Here is a 21,172-nt window from a genome sequence, read left to right on the forward strand (position 1 = left end):
TTATTTATAACATAGATTTTTTTTTTTTTTGAAGAATCCAAATCAGTAGTCTTACATTCTGAATCTGTTTGATTGCTTCCTCATGGTTTGATTTGGTATAAGTAGTTTCTGGCAATATGCCACCGTAGATGACGTCATAATGTCAGCTTTTCCAACCTTGTTGGTGATAAGCTCTATCTCCTGAGGTGGTGGCGGCTGGAGCCCTCCATTATAAAGAGACATTCTTCTCTGTGTACGTCATCTGTGGATGGATACTTTCGGGAATTTTTTGTTTTCCAGTGACCATTTGCTGAGTGGTTTTGGAGTCCATTGATAATGGGCGTCGATTGGGGCATCTCTCCTCTCTACCTACGTGCCGTTGGCCAGAGCCCACTCAGTTGTCCCCCACCCAACTGAAGGGAAGCTGGGAAGTGTCTCTGTGTGTCCAAGTGGCAAAGTCATTGGGGTTTAGGACATGCGTGGGTCAATATTGTAAGGCTGACCTCTTTTCTGTATTTTGTTTCTTCTCCAGGAGACTTCTTGGCATCATCACGAAAAAGGATGTTTTGAGACATATGGCCCAGATGGCAAACCAGGACCCTGAATCCATCATGTTTAATTAGAAACAAGGTGGCATTTATTTTGAGAGAAACCCAACTGTGTCATTTTAAAAGAAATAAACAAATGATATGTTATTATCCTAATGAACGATTATACGCTAGGGGCAGTGGAAACAAAAGCTTTGTTTGAACGAAAGGAGGATAAAACCTGGTGTGTGTGTGTGTGTGTGTGTTTTTTAAAGACATCCACGAGTAGGCATTTTATAGCTTTAACCCCTTATGAGTTTCCAGCTGTGTTTCTTAATGAGTTTATTAACTGCCGTGGGAGCATGTGGGTGGGTGTAAACGATGTGGTTTGTACAAGGACACAGAACACAAATGCTGAGTCAAGAAACGCTTGCCCCTTCTGTTTAAGGCTGTTTGGGAAGCTTTGAGTCTAAGAGGCCAAGGGGTATTGGCCTGTCAGCATCTTTATTTATTGGTTCCCGAAGTGTTGCTGCTATTTTACTGAATTGGATTAAAGATGTTTGCACTTACTTTGTCGGAAAAGAAAAAGAAATTAAATGTGAACCGAGTGAAAGCTGCACGAATGCCAGTGGGCTCACTCGTCACCATCCCGTTGTCTTGCTCCTGCTCTCATCCGTCTGTGCACCAACATCCGGGGGCTTCTGCTCCGCTGACTGTGAGAAACCCTTTCTCGGTGCAACACCAGCATCTCGGGACCACACCGTGAACTCACTGTTCGAGCGTTTAGTGCTACGCGTGTTTCCTCCCGCACGAAGGGACCCGCCGCAATTTTGAGGGTATACGCACCTGCTCATGGTTTCGCGTCCCTGTTGTATGTACCTCACTTGTTGATTGCCGTGGCCTGTGCATTCTTAAATATTGATCAGTCCGGCATTTTCCACGGGCCATATCCTGTATGCTGCCAGCTTGCCGTAAGCGTGCTTCAATTTCCAGATAGCGTACGTGAGAGTCAAAGCCGGCCACCCAGTGTTACTACTTATTTTTCCTCTCAGCTCTTATTAAATACGGCTGCAGGGAGGGTGAGGCATACGAAGTCTCAGTGGGAACTCCTCCAAATGGATTGCGAGAGAAATGCTAAATTGATTCTAAATCTGTTCCATTATCTTCTCTGTAGGATGCATAACGTCCGGCTCTAATGTCTGAGCGCGCGCTTTCATGCTCGCAGTCAGAGCGCAGAAGGGCAGAGTTAAATTGGAGACCGCCACTTGGAGCACTGGGCACCTTCGTGTTGAACTTAACGGTGTATTTGTCCCTTTAGTCGGGACTCGGCTCTTTCTGTGAGAAGGAACCGAGCTGCGGTTCCGGTCCGCTGTGGCACCGGTGTGAGTACGTCCGCCCCCGGGAGCCTGTCACGTGTGTCCCCGCTCCCCCCTTCTCACCGAGTGGCCCGCGCCCTTTGCGATCTCGGTCTCGGATACTGACGTGCCAGGTGTGTGTCTGGCGGCCAGAGAGAAATCCCGCGAACAGTGACGAGCTGAACGAGAAACCGGGGGTCGGGCACTCTCGCGTGTCTCCTCATTACCACCCAGCAGCCGTACGCTTTGCTATTGTCGTCTGCTGTCCTTCGTCCTCTGGCTTGTAGCCTCAGTCACAGGCCGGGCTCTCTGTTACCCGGCTGCCAGCCGGGCCGTCGGCTTCCTAGGCACGAAGCGGGAGGAGGAGACACGTAGCAAGGTACGATGCCTGTGCCCAGGAAGCAGAACTTGCCCACGGGTGCCCAGCCGATGTCCATTGGCCGGACTTTGGTCCCATGATTCCCCCTGGCTGCACGTGAGCGTGGGAAGGGGAAGTTTTAGTGAGGCCTGGTACTCTCTGAATGAACTTTGGATTCTTCTAACAAGGAAGAGGGACTGGTCCTTGGGAGGGAAGACTGTCCCTGGATTGGATGCCATCATCATGTCTCTGTTGGTGTCCTCCCTGTCCTCCTTACTCTCTTTCTTGCCACACCCTCCAGACATTCTCCCACTCACCGAGCGGTTCCCCACCCCTTCTCTCAGATCTGACCTAGAACTCCCAATCGGAAGCCATCGTTTCTCAACCCTCGTAAAAATGCTCGTCTTGTATAAAAACCTAGCGACTAGCGGGTTTCTGTGAAACTTCTGGTTGATACAAGAAAATGTACTGCTGTGTCCTCTGGGTTCAAAAAAGTGAAGTCAGATCGTGCTGACAAACACTGGAAAATTTGTTTCTGTGATCGGTTGGCCCCCTCCAGAATGATATCAAATAGCCACTTCAGTGTGGAAACACTGGTCGGTACTAGAGAATTTGATCTTGGTGTCCCGTTCACGGCACGTTAAGTGTCGAGTCACAGATCCCAATAGTAGTGTTGTTACTGGGGTTTCCATGGAGCGTGTGCAAGTGAAGCTGGGTTCTCCTGGACTTGAAATCCTACGAGGTCTTAAAGATTGCTTCATGTAGTTCCCGCTCACTCCTGCGTGGCCTCCCGAAAGAGTGTTAGTCACAGCCTGGGTTTGTATAATCCAGAAAGCCCCTTCAGCTAAAACAAGGAGCTTCAAAAGGGAACACAAAACCGTGAACGGATAGCCAAAGGGCAGTGAAACCACAGAACTTCCTCCTCCAGATGAGGCCATAGAGGAATGAAGGGATAGTTTACTCCAGGCCAAGGTCACCAAGCCGGGGCGGGGGGGGGGGGTGTGCTCTGTCCTCCTCCCAGGCCTTAGTGTAGAAGAGGTCTGCAAATTCACGGCAGACAGTTGGGAGTGTTACTTTGACGCAAATAGCCTTGTTTTCCTTCATGAGTTGAACCTCTAATTTGTTGTGGGGTTCAGGCTCTTGGCAACAGAAGGCCATGGTCAGACAGGCAGGTGAAGGTCAAGGGTGGGAGAGTTTGCAGCGGGGCTGCCAGAGCTGGTTGCCTTCCTCCCGTGGAGCCCGAAGTCCCCCGTGCGGTCCACTCGCCTGCTGGCCCCGGGCTCTCACACAAACTCCAGGGGGAGCAGGCTTCCGAGCTGTTTGTCAGTCTTTCTTGTAAAAGTACGCGGGTCGGGATTCTGAAGGGATTTGCTGTAGCCAAATGTAGAACCTTGTCTATCTGGCGATCTGATGAGCGGGAAGAGTACAGCTGGGATGTGGAAGTAAAATAAACATTTCTCAGAACGGTGTGTTTGTTTCTTTTTCCAGAACCAAACCCTTTAGACTTCTGTAGAACTTTCTGGATCCTTTCTGAAGCAGTGTTTTATGTAAAGAAACATAAATGCGGGACAGAAACGGAGTTCTCTAACGGAGCACTTCAACCTATTTCTTGCTCCCCCTCTCTACTAGTAAGGAAACGTGTTGTAGAAGGACAGACATCATAAAGAACATCCCGAGAGGGACACATGAATTTCTTGCGTGTTTCGGTGCACCCCCCCCCCCCGGGAATGCAGGTGCGTGGGTGGCATTTATGGAAAGGTAAATGTGTTAGAAGCAAATCAATACTCGGTGTTCGCTGTTACCCAGAACCAGGCCAGCTCAACTTTCTCTGTTTGGTACTCCCCAAAGACCTTACAAAGGAGAAGACCTCTCAGTAAGATCTCGATTTGGCCCCGGTAAGCCACAGAAACTGGGGAATTCGTTTCACTGAGGGGAGGACTGGTTACTTTGGATTATCGACAAGTGCAGATCTGCTCAGGACTCCTTATCAGACGCCGAGCTGGAAAAGATGAGAAACACAAGCCTCTGAAATGATTTACACGACGGGGGAGCATGTATATGTGACTTGGGGACATTAACCAGACTCCATTTTCGCTGACGCAGTAATAACTATTTATTTGCCGTCCTAGGTGTGCCGGGAATGAGCCTACGTGCGACTTTTATGAGATCTGTTCGCATTTGGTGTTGGAACGACCACAGAGCAATGTGGTGTTTTTTTTTTTTTTTAATTGTAACCCTCTGTGTAAACGTTGGCACCTTACTAAAAATTAAGTGTTTGAACTTTCCTTTTAAAAATAAAACGAGCACAGTCTTCAAGCAGCAAGTTGTAGATGGGAGAGATACTGATTTTGCAGCGTGTTTGTGCCCAGATGGAACAGTTTGGTCAGCTCTAAAATCCCTTGCTCTTAGCCTGGTGGGTGACAGCTAGGTAACAGTTCAGACTTGGCGCTGTGTATTTCCAAGGATGGGGTAGGACCGCTGTCCCCAGGCCATCTGTGTTTCTGCCCTGTGCACAGACGCTAGGGAGGACAGGTTGGGCAGCGGTCTAGTAATTCTTTTCAAGCTTTTTATCTATCACTTTGGGAATCACAAGGGTTTGAGTTATGTCCTTCCCCAACAGTTTTCTTTTAGTTTTCCGCTTCGCAAAAATTTGAAGGGAAAAACACAGAGAATGCCCACATCCCTTTGACGACCTCAAAGAGGCAGTGAGGGGAGTCCCTTCTAATTAGGGGAGGGAGCCAGCCTGGGGACGACTTAGGGAGCATTGTCCTCAGCAGAGGGGCCAGCGAGTGCAAATGGCCTGAGGTATAAACAGGCCTAACTTCCTGGGGTCCCACCAGGGGCGGGGGCTGCAGGATGGGTGGCGCTTGAGGGAGGGAGCGTCGGGTATTTGAAGTTGGTTTTGCTTTTCCCTTGGGAGGAAGCTAACACAAACAGATGCTTCAGAGTCCCATTGGGCCAGGTACAGAGACGGGGTTGAAGAGGAACGACTCGCTTTTTGACTTGCACTGTACAAGAACCATTCTGGCTGTTGTGTAGCAGGACTGGAAGCCAGGAGGCTGGCTCGGAGGCCGTTCCAAATACACGAGTTACGATGGAAGCTTGCCCCAGAGACACTCTTGAATTCTGGATATACTTCCGAGGCAGAGCCAACACATTTGTCGGTGGAGTGGATATAAAATGGTACAGCTGGGGGCGAGGGGCCCCTGGGCGGCTCAGTCCGTTGAGTGTCTGCCTCTGGATATCAGCCCAGGTCACGATCTCCCGGTTCGTGGGATTGAGTCCCACGTCGGGCTCCGTGCTGACAGTGCAGATACCCTACGAACAAACAACCAGCGTTCTGACAGAATTGCAGTATCGAATTTTCAGGGAGTCACGCTCACCGACTCACACGCCGATAGGACCGCACTTGAATGCCAGCGCCACTGCCTCGTGTCTGTGTGGCGCTGCGAAGGGGTCAAACCTCCCCGAGCCTAGATGATCCCGTGTCTGTAGACTGAGCTGTGGCCCGTGACAACGGCACGGCCGCGGGAGTTTGGCGAGAGACTGGCTGTACGCAAGGCACGTGGCACGGAGCAGACCATGAAAATGGTGGGTCGTCTCATCTTCTCACGTTACGGAGCCCTCCCGGCAGCTCTAGTTGGAAGCCGACTTTGTGTTGTCAGAGGACCTGCGCTTTGGTTGAATTTTAAGACCCCGAAAAGTGACACACGTCGGGCTGACCAGCTGCCTTCTTTCCAGGCTCTACAGTCATTTCCAAACCACCGAAATGAGACAAAACAAACAAAAACTCAGATCTCTTCAGGGGCGTCGAAAAGGTCTCACTGACTCCAAATTAACGGGAAATGCTTAGAAAAGAAACACTCGGTGAGAAATTCCAGTTCTCCGTAGCTTTGTATTGGCCCGGAGAAGAGAAAAGCATAAGAAGGTGTGGGGGGTAACGGAACTATTGATTGGCCTAAGATGTGGAACGAGAGGTCACAAGTCACAAGACTGTGCTCCTTATTGTCAGACCACGGAAAACCCAATACTGCTGTACCTCCAGACGGAAAAACCTCTCTAGCACGGTGTTGATGTAGAAATAAGTCTCATTGGTAAAACTCCTCAAAGACCAGCCTTTTGTGGGCCTTGGCTATTTCCCCTCAACACGATGTAGTTTAAAAACCAGAGGGGGAGAACGAACGAACAGGATCTGTCTGAAAGGTGATGACCCATCAGTTGTAACTCTGGGAGCTTAGCTACAGCGACCCAGAATGACCTTGCAGAGAAACGTCCGGGGGTCGCCGGGCTTCTTCCTGGGCTTTAGCGAATTGAGACAGGACCGAGACGGGACCGGAGACCTCCACGTCCTCCTGGGACCCGTGCTCTGGCCGAGCGCAGGGGAGCCCGGCACGCCCATCGTTACAGCTTGTCCCCAGTTCATTGGTAGTTAACTGGCTAGAAAGAAGCTACCTACCATCTGGGAAGGTAGAGCGGGAGTGTCTCTTCTTGGCAGGCCCTCCACGTCGCGTTTCATTAAAGAAATGGTCTTCTCTTTCCCAATGAACAATAAGCAAAGAGCACCTTGTGGGGATTTCCAAACCCCTTTCGTCAGGGTTTGGCTCACGGAATGAAGATCAATTTCCATGCGATTCCAGGATCTGTTATGGAACACATATTTCAAAGATTAAACGGCCGCCCTCAATCTAAACAGGCTCTGTCAGAGAAATTGGAAACACATACATAAACTCTCGTCCTGCAGGCTGCCCGGGACAGGTTGCATCCAGAGGACGCTTGCTGGTGGTGGAACATTCCTTCCTTCTGCGCGGGCCCATGTTCATTTCACACGCGCTCACTCAGGGCTCCCACCTGTTCCCAGCGGGTACCGACCCGAGCGGAAATTGGAGCTAGCTTCCTTTTGATGGGCTGGTTTCCTTTCCTGACATTTCTCAAACTTCAGCCTGTCCCCAGAAAGATGAGCATTTCCAGGAGTGGCTGCGGGCTATTTCCATCCCTCCAGGGAGGGAGCGAGGTGCTCATGGGGTGGGAGTCTCCACAGTGATGGGAGAACCCGCCCCGTGGGTCTGCGTGCGGGGGGCTGGGGAGGGGTGGGGGGGTGCGCTTTCCAAAGTGTCCACAGGATGCTTCTGGGCCCCCCCCCTCCCCGGCAGAAAGCGTGGCTCCCGTGGTTAGCGAATTAGAAAGACCAGGGTCGCAAAGACCAGTCCTTGGGAAGCGCTGCTTTGGGGGCAGGAGTTTCTGTTCAGAGCTGAGGGGCCTGGGAGAAGTGACTCCCCTTTGACGGGACTTACAGCACATCATCTGTGAGGCAAGGGCCTTTCCTTTTGCTTGACAACCAGAATGACATTTAGGGACTAACCTCTCCTGCATCACCAGAGCTGGTGGGAAGTGCAGTGGTCTGAGCCCCGCTCGGGCCTGCTGAGTCTGAATCTGCATTTTCCAGGGGTTTTGTGTGCAGAGTAACGTTTGAGCAAGTTGACTTCCAGCTCTCAGATCTCTAAGGGGGACTTCCAGGGCAGGAAGCAGCAGTGGCTGTGGTGACTGGGTCCCCGAAGGAGCCTGTCCAGAGGAACGAGGTGGAGAGCAACTTGGCGTGGGGTCCCTGAGTCTGACTTCTCAGCCCCTAGACCGTCCGGTCACCACACGGCCGCGTGATGCTCTGCGTCTGCGGGCGGGGGGAGAGGGGCAGCCCGCCCCCCACTCTAATTGTGCAGAGGGCAGCCTGGGATTTACAAAGCGTGGACACAGGGACCCTGCCTTGGGATAGTGTGGGTGAGATTTTCATCAAGCTGGTTGCAGATCTCTAGTGTTAGGCAAAGACAGGGTGTACGTGCTCTGGGTGGCCGGGAAAGAGTGTCCCCCGCCTTGAAGCAGAAAGCAACAATGTCAGGCAGGCGGGGGCATCCACCTCTTTCTTTCTGAGAACTAGCTGCGTGCCCGGGAAGACTGCAGTCATTTTATTTGGGCATACACCCAGTGCCAACCGGTGATTCGGAAGGCTGCTCTTCCGACCCTCCTACAGTGTGCCCTGCCTGGCCCTCCGTTAGCCCGCCGCCAGCCTGCACACCGGAGCGCAAACAGAGCGCGGCTCTTCACTTGCAACATTTCACCCGAAAGATGCCCGGTAGCTTCCTTGAGTCGACCTTGAACATTTTTTGTATCTTCATGGAATGTTCAGAGCAGCCGTTGGCAAACTACAGTACCGCGGGCCCAACCCGGCCTGCCACCTGTTGCTGCAAATAAAGTTTTATTGGCACGCAGCCACACCCATTCTTGCCAGTCGCCTGGGACTGCCGTCAGGCTACAATGGCGGAGTTCAGCTGTTGCAAGAGAGCTGCGCAAGGCCAGCAAACGCTACCGTATTTGCTATTCAGCCTTTTATGTATTTATTTTAAGTGTGTTTATTTTGAGAGAGAGGGAGAGAGCAAGAAGGAGGGAGAGAATCCCCAGCAGGCTCCCAGCTGTTGGCGGGTATTTGGCCTTTTGCAGAAAAGTTTGCCGACTCCTGGCTTAGAGTCCGTTAGGGTCACCAAAGCACTGGGTAGTTACCAAGAATAATTGAACTTTCTTACACTGGGTGGAAAAGAGAGACGCTTTTAAAACGCTCTCCTAATCCTCCAAGCTTCTCCAACAGCTTCATTTGTGCCAGAAAGTATCTGTCCTGCTTGGATACCAGCGGAGGTATTGGTGACCTCCGTTACAATTTAAATATGTTTTCTGCCGGGGAAAGTAACACCTGCCCTCTGTTTGACCAGCTCTCTGTCATTTATGAAGGGATTTCAATATTTATTTATGCTTTTCCTTCTCAGTGGTCCCGTGAGGTAAAAGGGATCATACGCATCGTTCAGAGGGCGAAGCTGGGGCTCAGAGAGGTTGAAGCACAGGAGAGTCACCCGTAAAGCATTTACGGCATGCTGCTGCCCTGGTGCCATGCGTCGCGGGTGCGATCTGGCATCCCCTTTAGAAAGGGCTGCCGTGTGACCCCAAAGCGTGGTGCAGATTGAGAACCTCTGGGCTCCAGGGACTTGCCCAAGGTCGCATAGCTAGTTGGTGGTCTGACTAGAGCTCAAACTTGGCTCTTTTTGCGACTTTCAGTCCAGGGACCTTTTCCAACAACACGACAGTTCACCTTAGCTCCGATCGGTCTCAGAGTCAAGCCAGTTGGGGTATCCCCGTGGTTCTCAAAGTGTGGTCTCTTGACCAGCAACATCAGAGTCAGCCGGCAGGTTGTTAGAGATGCAAAGACGCCCTCGGCCCCACCCTGACCTGGTGGTTCAGAAAGCTGGGGGACAGAGCCCTGCCACCCGTGTGTTAACGAGCCCTCCGGCCCATTGGGGTGCGGCTCCCGTGTGAGAACCGCCGGTCTAAGGTGATGGGAAAGCGCCGATGGAGCGAGGATGCTAAAACCAGAACGCGTGCACACGCGCCCACACCTGGACGAGGCACCGCCTCTGGGAAACGAGGCCTGGGTGTAGACGGCCAGAGCGGGCGAGGGAAGGGATGGAGAGAGTGAGACTGTGCGGGCGTCTGCGGAAGCTTGGTGACACCGGGGCGACAAGAAGGAAAACATCTCCCCGTCATCCCGAGATGAGCCTCTGCTGACCTGCTTTTCGCGCTGGCGCCCCGACGGTGTTAGAGGGAACTCGGGCATATTCCTTTGCTGTGTTGGCAGGTCTGAAGGTTTTTTTTGTTTTTTTTTGGGTTTTTTTTGGTTTCGTGTTTATTTTCTGAAGTTTGGGTTTTTCTGAATCCAGCACTGTGTAGAAATGAACATTCTTGTGGGATTAAATGAACCCCCTTCTGCTCGGAGCCAAAGTCGCATTCTTTGCTTCCATTTCAGCCGGGTGCTCCTTTCTCACTGCGCTTTGGGTTCAAGTGCGCAGCCGTGTCCTTCCCGGGGGAGGGCTGGCCCCTAATCGCTATGGGCTTTGCCCCTGCAGCTGGGACTTCAAAGGCCCCAGAAGTCCTACTGTAACGTGAGCTCCCAGTTGTGCCCAGAGAGGCATCGTCAGTCAAGTCAAGGCGAAGGGACACCTCAGTGTGGAGGGGAGAAGAAGAATCTGGCCTCATCTTCAGTCCCCCTCGGAGCCTCCCCCCCAAAGCGTTGCCCTTCCCAACGTGAAAACCGCACCAAAACATGCATAATTCAAGTCTGTGCACCGGCCGCCCAGAGCGAGGGGACAGATGTGCATGCCCCGGGAAAGAATGTTTGTTTCAACCAAACGTTCACAGCACCAGCTGCCAACGGGAGAGGAAAAGCAGAGAGGGGCTCCCACAGACTGACGTGGGAAAATGTAAACAACGATTACAGGCTCGGAGCAGGGACTGTTGGTGGGTGAAATCACATCATCTGATTTGGGCTTTGGTTTTGCAATTACTGGACCTAGAGAGTGTAACTGCCACGCACGTGCTGTTTCCAAGATGGGCGGGGCTGTGTGAGCTCACCACGGGTTCACGTCTGCACTTGGACCTTCAAGTCGGACTCTGAGCGTTAATGAGAGCAGGCCTCGATTTCCACAGTAGCTTAACGTCAAGTTCCAAAGCACGGTCCCTGGAGACAGATGGGGTCACTTGTGACTCTATTTCCTTTCTTCGGCCCAGAGCTAACGTGGAGTATTGATTTGCAAAGTGGGAATTCCGAAGGTGGAAACCTGGGATTTGCTTTCTTGCTCAAATCTGCGAGTTTCTCAAGGTCATGGAGCGATGTTTCCATTATTTTTCTTCAGTGTCAGTTCTGGTATCACGTACGGTGATGATAATCAATGATTACATATTTTTGAAGAACGGATAAGCGCCGAGGACCTGCTCTTTAGTTGTGACCTTTTGGAATAAATGGAGAAAATCATCGTGGCAGAGTTTTCTGGAGGCAGAGAGCGTTTCCCCCAAAGAGAGCCATCCACCATTGTGTAAAATGTCACATAAAACACTCCGCGTCAGAAGAAAATGGTAATCGGCTTGGTGTTTCATGGCCTGAGAAGGGCTGCTCAGTTGAGAGACCCTGAATTTCCAAAGACTAAATATGAAAGTGGAGTCTGCAGACCCTATGTGTCCTGGTGTACCTTTGATCAAACTGAACCAGAAAGAAGTGTGGCAGGCTCTAAATGCCGCACAGACTAACGGCTCGGGAAATCCGTGCCCATGACTTTACTGAACGTGTCACATCAAAGGGAGAAATGCCCCACTGACTGGGAAGTTCTTTTGCTGTTCAGTGTTGAGAGAGAATAGAAATGAGATTAAATTTCAGTATTTCTGGATTTGGTTAATAGATTCTCTCTCTTTTAGATATAAGAACTTTAAGTGATTCTGTGTACTTCGTAGAAAAATATCCAAAAGGTGCGTCTAATAACCACATCTGAAGGGGAGTAAAAATATATACGTAGAAAGAGCGTCGTGACCTTTAGAGAGGTGGTTCTGCTAAAAGTTGCTTTCAGCTGTGACATCCAGGACAGGTGAAGTTCACCAGCACAAACACCCCCACGGGGAGACTCTGGGTTTGTCGGCAAATCCCAGGGCACCGTTTGCCACTTGACTCCTTTCTTGGGGATTTGAGGAGGCCGAGGCAAAATGCTGGGGAACGATATTGGAGGAATAAGCATGCTAATTCATAGTTTATAAAAAGAAGAAATACCATGCATAGCTGAGTACCTAATATCAACCAACCGTTTGGACCCTGCTTCGCGGCTGCCGAGGCTCGTGGGGCCCCATTCCGTACCCGGAAGAATCCATTCTTCCTGAAGCTCGCCAGTAAGACAAAAGACAGTGTCTGAAGGGCCCAGACTGAGAGCTATGTCTTGTCAAAGGAGAACCAACTCAGCTGGTTTCTGACTTAGGATCAGCTCACCCCCAGCCACCATCTCTGTAGCGGTGAAGCTCTCATCTCTCCAGGATGTTAATTCTTCTGTCCATATCAACGTGGCGAGCGCGGTTCCTGACACAACACGAGTGCTCAAAAATGTGATTGTGCAGAGAGAGCTGATGCCCAACAAGTCTGCGCTCTCTTTTTCTTCCTGGGCATGCGACACGCCTACGTCTCCCAGCATCCCTTGCGGTTAGGTGTGGCCATGTACAGGTTCTAGCCAGTGGAATGTGAGCAGAAACGAGGCCCATGGAAAACTTCCCGTGTGCAATCTGCTGCAGTCTTCTGCTCTCCTGGGTTGGGAGGGAGATGACCAGGGTGATCTTGGAAGCCTCTGAATGACTTTGGAGGAGGATTCCCCAGCTCCCTGTCACCTGCCCTTTACTGTCATGGGAGTAAGAAACAAAGCTCTGTGGTACTGAGTCGTTTTCCACTTTGGGGTCGTCCGATAAGGTAGATAGTCTACCTAGACTACGCACTTAATATCATTACAGATTCCTGTGCACTGGTGTCATGAACTTGTACCAGTTCCCAAGACCGATGGTGAAATTTGCAGGACTTTTGCCAGCCGGTTGCTGTCACGTTCCTAGCTTGAAACGGGTTATGGTGGGAATTTTTACGCCACACAAAAAGGCAGATACCGTAAACCGGGTTTCGCCCCACCCCTGCGCCCCCATTGGGGAACGTTTACCGGCACACCACTGACTGGGAATATATCTTTTTCTTCTTGGTCTTATCCCAAAGCCTTACAGCCTAGTGCACTGTATATTTATAGGACTCAGAAAGCGTTTGTGGCTATGAAGTAAGGTCAGACTCAAACAAATTAAATGGGGACGCTGGGCCCAGGGATACACTTTGGTGTCTCGGGTCGTGTCAGAAGGTTCAGGTCTTCAACTCTTTTACCCCTTGCCTTCTCTGGTTGTCACTTGTCCACCTGGCAAGTGGGTGTCTCCCGAAGCACAGCGATTCTGTCCTCACTCCCAAGCACTCCGTGACGACAGGCAGTGGGGAAAGTGTCTTATTCTCCTTGAGTTACCGTTGTCGGCACAGGTAGGGGCTGCCTCGGTCTGGATTCCCCCAACAGCAGGCCCCGAGACAAAGGTTCAAGTGCCAGTCATTCATTTGCAAGGCGACGCCAGGAAACAGCGCAAGGGAATGGGGAGGAGGAGGAGAGAGGGGAAGGCAGCCAGCAAAGGGAGTTACCCGGCAAGTTGCTGCCGTGGGCAGCTACGGACACGGGGGATAGTGGAGAGCTCTCACTTCTAGGCTATCACCCCCACAAGGGACAAGGCGGCTGGGGTGTTCAGTAGCTCCCTTCAGTCACTGGTTGGTGCGTCACCCTGTGTCTGGGTCCCTAACAGCCCGGACAGCCGGACGTCCCTGCTCTTTCACTAACTGGCCCCTGACACTCTCGTTACTCCACCAAGACTTCCCTGATTTCTCGGAGACCAGCTGACTCCTCCACTTGGACCTCCCAGTCCAGACTGCACACGTATTTCCTTAGCTGCCCTTGACCACGACTCCAATCGCATATGCATCCTGACCTCTGTGTGCATTAGATCCCTTGAGCGCATTCACGTATATGAAGAATGATTCCAGTCGCAATCTTAGAAATGCCAGAACCGGAGAGTTCTCGTTTTATGATCTAACACGATTACGCCCACCTTGGATTAGATGTATGTTTCGTCAGAATTTCCACACCGTGGTAGACACAAACGTTGGCTCCCAAAGTTGTCCACGACTGGGTCCCCTGCAGCCACGAATATGTTACCCTCCACGGAAAAAAAGGACTTCGCAGGCGTGATTCAGTTAAGGATCTTGAGAGGTGGCGATGATCCCGAATTATTGGGGTTGGGGACAGTGTCATCATAAGGGTTCTTCTAAGAAGGAGGGAGGAGTGTCAGAGTCAGAGATGGGATGATCAAAGCACGTTGCGGTTGTGCAGGGCCACGAGCCAAGGAACTCAGGCGGCCTTCGGAAGCTAGAAAAGATAAGGAGCAGATTGTCCCCTAGAGCCCCCAGAAGGAATACAGCTCTGCTGATAGCTTGACTTAAGCCCGTAAGACCTCTCCACACGTTTGTCCTCTAGAATGGGGAGCTAATAAATTTGTGTTGTTTTAAGCTTTAAGTTTGTGGTAACTTGTTACAGCAGAGGGAGAGAGAGAGAAAGAGAGAGTTAGCGAGCACAAACAGGGCAGGGGCAGAGAAAGAGGGAGACACAGAATCCGAAGCAGGCTCCAGGCTCCGAGCTGTCAGCACAGAGCCCCACGCGGGGCTCGAACTCACGAACGGCGAGACCATGACCTGAGCCAAAGTCAGACGCTCAACCGACTGAACCACCCAGGCACCCTTCAAAAATTTTAAATTATGTATTTCTGAATGACTTTTTGGGGATCTGACATAACTGTGATGGCTGGCAGGCTATTTTCAGTGACTTTTGGAATCGGCTTTGTGGATTAACTCTAACCAAATCAAGGTGGGGGCTGGCGGCCCTCTGAGGTCTGCTCTCGATCACCGGCCGGTGGCTTCTCGGGGCAGAGACCCTGACCCCACAGGCAGGTGGGCGAGCCGGGAACAGGTGTGCTGTTCTCGGCGGCCGCCGATGGCGGGCCAGTTATTTCTGGATTAACTGCTATCTGTGGGTAATCCCTCATCCAGATAATTGAGAATTCTCTGCCTGAGCGCTCTCTGTTTCCGTCCACTCCGAAGCCGAGGGGTTGGCGGCTTCAGCGCACCAGTGACTTTTACGTTCCCAGCAAATCGGTTGGCTTACTCGAGAACCTGCTTCATTCTGGATAATAGCAAATACTTCCTGAACATTTTACGCCACCAGTCAAAACTCCAGGCTGAGGGGCGCCTGGGTGGCGCAGTCGGTTAAGCGTCCGACTTCAGCCAGGTCACGATCTCGCGGTCCGTGAGTTCGAGCCCCGCATCAGGCTCTGGGCTGATGGCTCGGAGCCTGGAGCCTGTTTCCGATTCTGTGTCTCCCTCTCTCTCTGCCCCTCCCCCGTTCATGCTCTGTCTCTCTCTGTCCCAAAAATAAATAAAAAACGTTGAAAAAAAAAATTAAAAAAAAAAAAAAAAAAAACTCCAGGCTGAGCACTTTTTGAGTTCATTATGCTTTAAATACTCACTCGGAGCTGAGGGCTCCACGTACGGATTGCGCAGTCTGTACACGAGAGGCCAGGAGGGCCGGGGGCCCGAGGGGCTCGCTCGGCTGGCGTCCGGCAGAGCTCTACTCCGCAACCGGGCCCCCCTGGTTCTTGAGCCCGTGCCTCTCACCAGTAATGACAGTCAGTCGCTGTTTTTGTTTTTGTTTTTTTTTTTTTTGGAAATGGCCCAAGTTTGTTCCCAGAGGTAGAGATGAAGTCAGCATTTGCCTTTAACTGGCGGTGGAAGACGCAAGAGTCAGGAGCCAGGAGCCCTTGTTCACAAAAGCAGCCCCTCCGTGAACTGTTGCACTCTTCTGGGAAGGGAGGGTCTCTGGGCGTCCTTTCTGTTTCCAGGATGCTGGATTCACCTCCCACCTCGCCAGGAACTGAAGATGATCGTTGTCCCGGGGTCTTAGTGATCAAAATGCGTTAAAAAGGGTTCCGGCTTGTGTCCAGCGGCGGTTCGTTCGGAGAGCGCGTCTAGCCAACAGATGCTGTCCCCGTGTTCCCGGCACGCCGGCGCTCCTGGCTGCGGTTTGCTTTGTTTGCTTTGTGTGCCTAGCCTTTATGGACTCCCCGGGTCCTTCCTTTTAGATCAGAAGATTGCTTCTCTTTGGAGTTTAGAAGTGGCAGGCCGACACAGTGGTTCTCAGGCAGGGATGACTTTGCTCCTCGGGGGACATTTGGCAATATTTGGAGACATTTTGCACGGTCACAACTGGGGGAGGGCGCTCCCGCTGTCTAGCGGATTGTATTCGTTTCCTGAAGCTGCCGCCAACTTCACATCCCCCCCCCCCCCCCCCCCCGCCTCCCATGTCCCTGTGCCTCACATCTCCCTCTCCTTCTCTTCTAAGGACACCTGTCATCGGATTTAAGGTCTAGGTCCGGGATGATCTCATCCCGAGATCCTTACCTTAACTACATTTGCAAACATGCTATGTCCAAATGAGGTCCCATTTACAGGTACTGGGAGTTAGGCCTGGGACATATTTTTTTTTTTTTTTTACTGTTTTTCAATTTTTTTTAACGTTTTATTTATTTTTGAGACAGAGAGAGACAAAGCATGAACGGGGGAGGGTCAGAGAGAGGGAGACACAGAATCCGAAACAGGCTCCAGGCTCTGAGCTGTCAGCACAGAGCCCGACGCGGGACTCGAACTCACGGACCGCGAGATCATGACCTGAGTCGAAGTTGGCCGCTTAACTGACTGAGCCACCCAGGCGCCCCGACATATTTTTTTTTAATTCTTTCTAGTGTTTACTTTTGAGGGGGGGGAGGGGCAGAGAGAGAAGGGACAGAGGATCTGAAGCGGGCTCTGTGCTGACGGCAGAGAGCCTAACGTGGGGTTCAATCTGAGCAGAATTTGGACGCTTCACCGACTGAGCCACCCAGGGGCCCCCACTTGGACGTATTTTTTGAGGGGGACACGATCGGGGACCCGTTGCAAGAATAGGTGCCAGGGATACCAGGACACATCCTACCACGCGCAGGACAGTCCCCACCCCTGAGTGGTTGAGAAACTCTGCTCCGCCACGAGTGTGAAAATTGTGGCAGAGAAGACCTTTCCGTGAACCTCAAGTCCTCTGGCCAGTGTCGTGTGCGGTGTTGCCCGGCACGGTGTCGCCACCCGGTTCTGGAGTGTGACTGATCGTCTCCAATGAGTGGAGGCTATTCGTGCCCAGTAGGTGGCATTCAAATCCCCACCTATAACCACGGCTGGCATGCAAATGACCCAGAGCATCGCAAATGCATGCGGTGCTCCTGAGCGTGTGTATTTGGCGTGTGAAGATGCGATTTGTGTCTTCCTTCTGATTTCCCGGCGTAGGCTCTCGGGGCTTCCCCTTCTCCAGCCCCTGCATCATCTTTACGATTCCGCTCCCGGCCAAAGTGTTTATGAGAATTTAACACGGGGGTCTCAAGGTTAATTTGTAAAAGGCTAGATAGTGAATGTTTTAGGCTTTGCAAGCCAGGAGGCGGGATGGAGGGTGTTAGGTGGGTTCTGAGATAACGAGGGAGAGAAGTTCTGCCGCGCCCTGCCCTGCTTGCCCTGGGTGACGGGGCTTGGGTGGTGGGCGACTCTGTGCCTAGTCATCACCTGCCAGAGTTCCGGCCCCGCTCTAGGGTTGGGGCCGGGCCCTGGCTGGAGCAGGAGTGGGGTGGGGTTGTGGGGCGAGAGGTGGGAGGTTGGGGGGAGAGTGGAGGCACACTGCTTTGGTCAGTTTCACTCCCTGCCTAGTGACCCCCAGATGCCGACACCTTCTCCTCGCTCCGGAAGGGTGAGGCTGTCTCACTCTGGGCAGCTGGAGGGTTCCAGGCTGCCCACCGCCCAGCAGATGCCAGTAGCCGAGGCCACAGTGTGTAGGTGGTGACCGGTACCGTCCCTGAGTGGCAGCCACTGGCCCCAGAGGGGGAGGGGGAGGCTCTGGCTGGTCTCCTGGCTCCCAGTGGCAGCTTGCTACGGCGATGTCTGTAGGCCGCACGAGCAGCCCTGTGCCAAGCTAATCCGCGGGTTGTTAGAGACCATACACAGAGGCTCGGGAAAATGGGTGCAGTGAGGGCTTTCTTTGCAAATGAGCGTGCGGGCCAAGGAGAAAGGCAGAGTGTGGGAGGTGGGCGGAATATTTCCGCCTTGCGCCTTTTGAAGTTCAGCCTCTTCACCCCTCCCCGTCCGATTGGATTCTGTCTATTCCTCCTATAGGTAGCTTGGTTTGGGCAAACCGTGCTCTAGGAACGGTGACTGGTGGATTTATCTTGCCTTTTACCATATAATCCCCAAAGGTAAATATTAGAAGCAGTAGGCTCGGAAGGAATAAAAGAGCAGAGAACTCCCACATTCGAGGTTTCCGATGCCATCACGAACCCTGTGCTGCACGCGCCAACCGTCTGGCATTTGCAATATGGACGCGTCGGTTAAGACAAAATGCCTTCCTAGTCAAAGCCCCGGAAAATTGTCTGCGATCACAGTAGCAACCGCTGTCTGTCAGCGAGTCTTCTTTCCTCGCTTAGAAACTTCATTAAAATGCCTTCTCAAAAATCAGCTGTCACCTCCCATTTGATTCAGCCGGGCTCAGACTGCAGCCTCCTTCCCAGCGCGCTTACCAGTCGCCTCTGAGCCAAGTGCGATTGGGGCTGTGGAAATGTCTGCGCTTCCTCGGGTCCTCCGCGGTCCCTCCAGATGCACCTCTGAGCTTGATCCTGAAGTCTGGGGACCTTTCCCGAGTCCTTCACTGTGCACGACATGGGAACCGGGTGCACTTCGCGCCTGCCGCTCTACCGTGGGAGGTATCGCCAACCACTGGAAGCGGAGAGGTTTTGAACGGAAACGTGGGAAATCGGGGGTAACAAATGAGAGAGGAGAGCCTGGGACAGAGGGCAGAAACTGGTTCTGAGGATCCCTGCCCCCCGAACCGTGTTCCTGCCCCAGTCGAGAGTCTTTAGGAATCTGATTGGTGCTGACGAAGGAACTGTCTTGGGGGGAGCCTTGGCCCTGAGAGGTGTGGCCGATGATGCTAGAATGGCTGCCGATCGCCCCTCATCCGGTTCTTGCTGGTGCCCAGACACATGGAGTCTGAGAGTCAGGAAAGAAGCACTCAGCGAGGGTTCTCTACCTCCTAGGTCCTCCTCGACCCTCGGCAGCACCTGACATTTGCTGCTCTGATTTCTTCCGGAAACCTGGGCTTGGTGGGGCTCCGGCCTTGGCCTTCTCATCTGTACGACCTGCTTCTGTGACCTCATCCAGGCTCTCGGTTTTGACCAGCTCTCCTTGATCTCTGGCCTTGATTGTCTCCGGAACTGCAGACTGGTTCTCTAACTTCCTGTTTGGATGTAGCCGGAGAGCCCCCAGGCACTTCAAACTCAACATGTTGTCTTTAAGAGACGCACTATAAATTCCGAACACCGAAAGGTTGCAGGATTTGGCACCCGGTTGTATGTAGGAGGAGATGGCGGGGGGCGGGGGGGAGTCATTGGCGACACTTCTGCTTCTTGAAACTTACCAGGATGGCGGACAGGTATGGGGAACGTGGAGGTCGGTGATGTGATGGGGTGATGAGTGGCTTAGAAGATGAAAATAGAGTTGTGAGGGTTGTGAACCACAAAGACTCAACTCAAACTAGCTTAAACACACACACACACACACACACCCCAAAGAAAGAAAAAGAACAAAAGAAACTTTGTAAGTTTATTTGCTCAAGGAATTGGAAAGTCCAAGGGGGTGGTTTCAGGGACAGCTGGATCCAGGTGTTCAAATGGTGTTATCTACCATAGTCTGGGTTCCCCCATAAAAGAACCTGAGACAGGGGCGCCTGGGTGGCTCAGTCAGTTAACTGTCTGACTTCAGCTCAGGTCATGATCTCATGGTCTGTGAGATCGAGCCCTGCATCAGGCTGCATCTGACAGTGCGGAGCCTGCTTGGGACTCTCTCTCTCCCTCTCTCTCTCTCTTTCTCTCTCTGGCCCCCCGCCCCACTTGTGCTTTCTCTCTCTAAATAAATAAATAAATAAACTTAAAAACAAGAGCCTGAGACAAGGGCTTGTGTGCCTGTAATTCTTTTGGGAGCCGTGTTGGAAAGGGAACACGGGACAGCTAAGCGAAAGATGCATGAATGAGTCCCCTGGCAATATGGGATCTTCAAAAGACGGAAGGGAGAAGCACTGATTCATTGGCCGAGCGCCGCAGTCATCAAGGGTGGCCCGTGGGCATTGACTCCTCCCACATTTATACACGTGTAAGTGCCCAGCAGGTCCTACAGGTGTCCCACGAGACAGAAGTCTCTGGGTAGAAATGAACTTATGGTGGCCTCGGAGAAGTCCTGGGGTGGCCGCGTTGCCCCCTTTGTGAGGCTGGTCAAAGCCTGCATGGAACCAGTGTCGGTCGCAGTGGATGGGGTGAGGGTAGAGGCCAAGAGGATTCGAAGTGGCTCATAAACTGGTCTTACCCACCACCAACGTCCCTCTATTTCCCTGTCTCTTACCTGTCTCTTGACCACGTTTGCATCTTCCTGACCCTCCGACAGCCTTACTGACGTCCAGAACTGATTCTGATGGTCCCTCCTTGGCCCATGTACTCATCCCTGTGACCAAGAAAGCAGAGGGTCTCAACTCCTTGCCCCGCTAGAGTTACACGGAGCTGGGAGTCAGGTTGTTTTCCAGTGGACAGGTGGTGGCTATGGCAGGCACCGAGAGGTGGCCCTCGGATCCTCCTTCGAGCCTCGAGGAAAAGCTTGCTGCTGACCCGTGAGGTGTGTTTTCTGCCCACCGCCTCAGCTTGAGAGCCAAGGTCATGCTCTTCGTAGGGCAGTCCCTGGCCAAGGACCACGGCAGGGCAGTGGTCCCCGGATCCTAGCCATTGCTCCCCAGAGCAGGGCTCCTGGAAGCACAATTCGTGCTCTGGAGCTGCCTGTTGGGCTCATGGAGAAATTGTCAGGCCAGCATCCAAGTCTGGCAGCTTCTTCTGCCCGATCCTTCTTCCTCTCTTTCTTCCCCTCAGGTGCTTCTCTCCAACGCACCTTTCGCGCCCCTGACTCCATCTCGGCGCCTGGCTCCTGAAGAACTCACAGAGTTCACTCAGGACAGAGGGGCCTTGAAGATGGAGGGAGGGAGGGAAGAGGAGAGAGAGAGTCCCAAGCTTTGAGTGGGGACAACAAAGGGTTCCAATCGCCACCTCGCCAGGGCTTCGGAACCACCCGAGGTCGGCCCGTGCGCCACTCCGTAACCAGCCGTGGGAATAAAAGGCAGGCCTGGATTTGGAATCAATGCTTTTAGCTTCTGCTGTCCTACCACCGACAGGGCCATGAGTCGGGGGCTACACGGAGCCAGGGAGATAAACACAGAGGGGAGGCCGCGTGCTCATCCACGCCTTCCGGGCAAGCCAACGCCACTGCTCCTCACGGGGACATCGACCCTGGGCAGCACCGGAGGGAGGACCACGTGAATTTGCGAGACCAC

The 21,172-nt window shown here is 52.6% G+C and overlaps 1 protein-coding gene across 1 annotated transcript in view; it reads left to right on the plus strand.

Annotated features, from left to right (window-relative positions):
- CLCN4 (chloride voltage-gated channel 4) overlaps window positions 1-997 on the plus strand; it is a 60,308-nt gene extending 59,311 nt beyond the window's left edge. Inside the window, exon 13 of the mRNA XM_049643414.1 lies at window positions 512-997. Within this exon, the coding sequence (XP_049499371.1) occupies window positions 512-602 (91 nt within the window). The 3' untranslated portion in view covers window positions 603-997. The remainder of the gene's footprint in view (window positions 1-511) is intronic.
- The last annotated feature ends 20,175 nt before the right edge of the window (window positions 998-21,172 follow it).

Source organism: Panthera uncia, chromosome X (assembly GCF_023721935.1).
Source record: "Panthera uncia isolate 11264 chromosome X, Puncia_PCG_1.0, whole genome shotgun sequence".
In the NCBI taxonomy this organism is placed as follows: domain Eukaryota; kingdom Metazoa; phylum Chordata; class Mammalia; order Carnivora; family Felidae; genus Panthera; species Panthera uncia.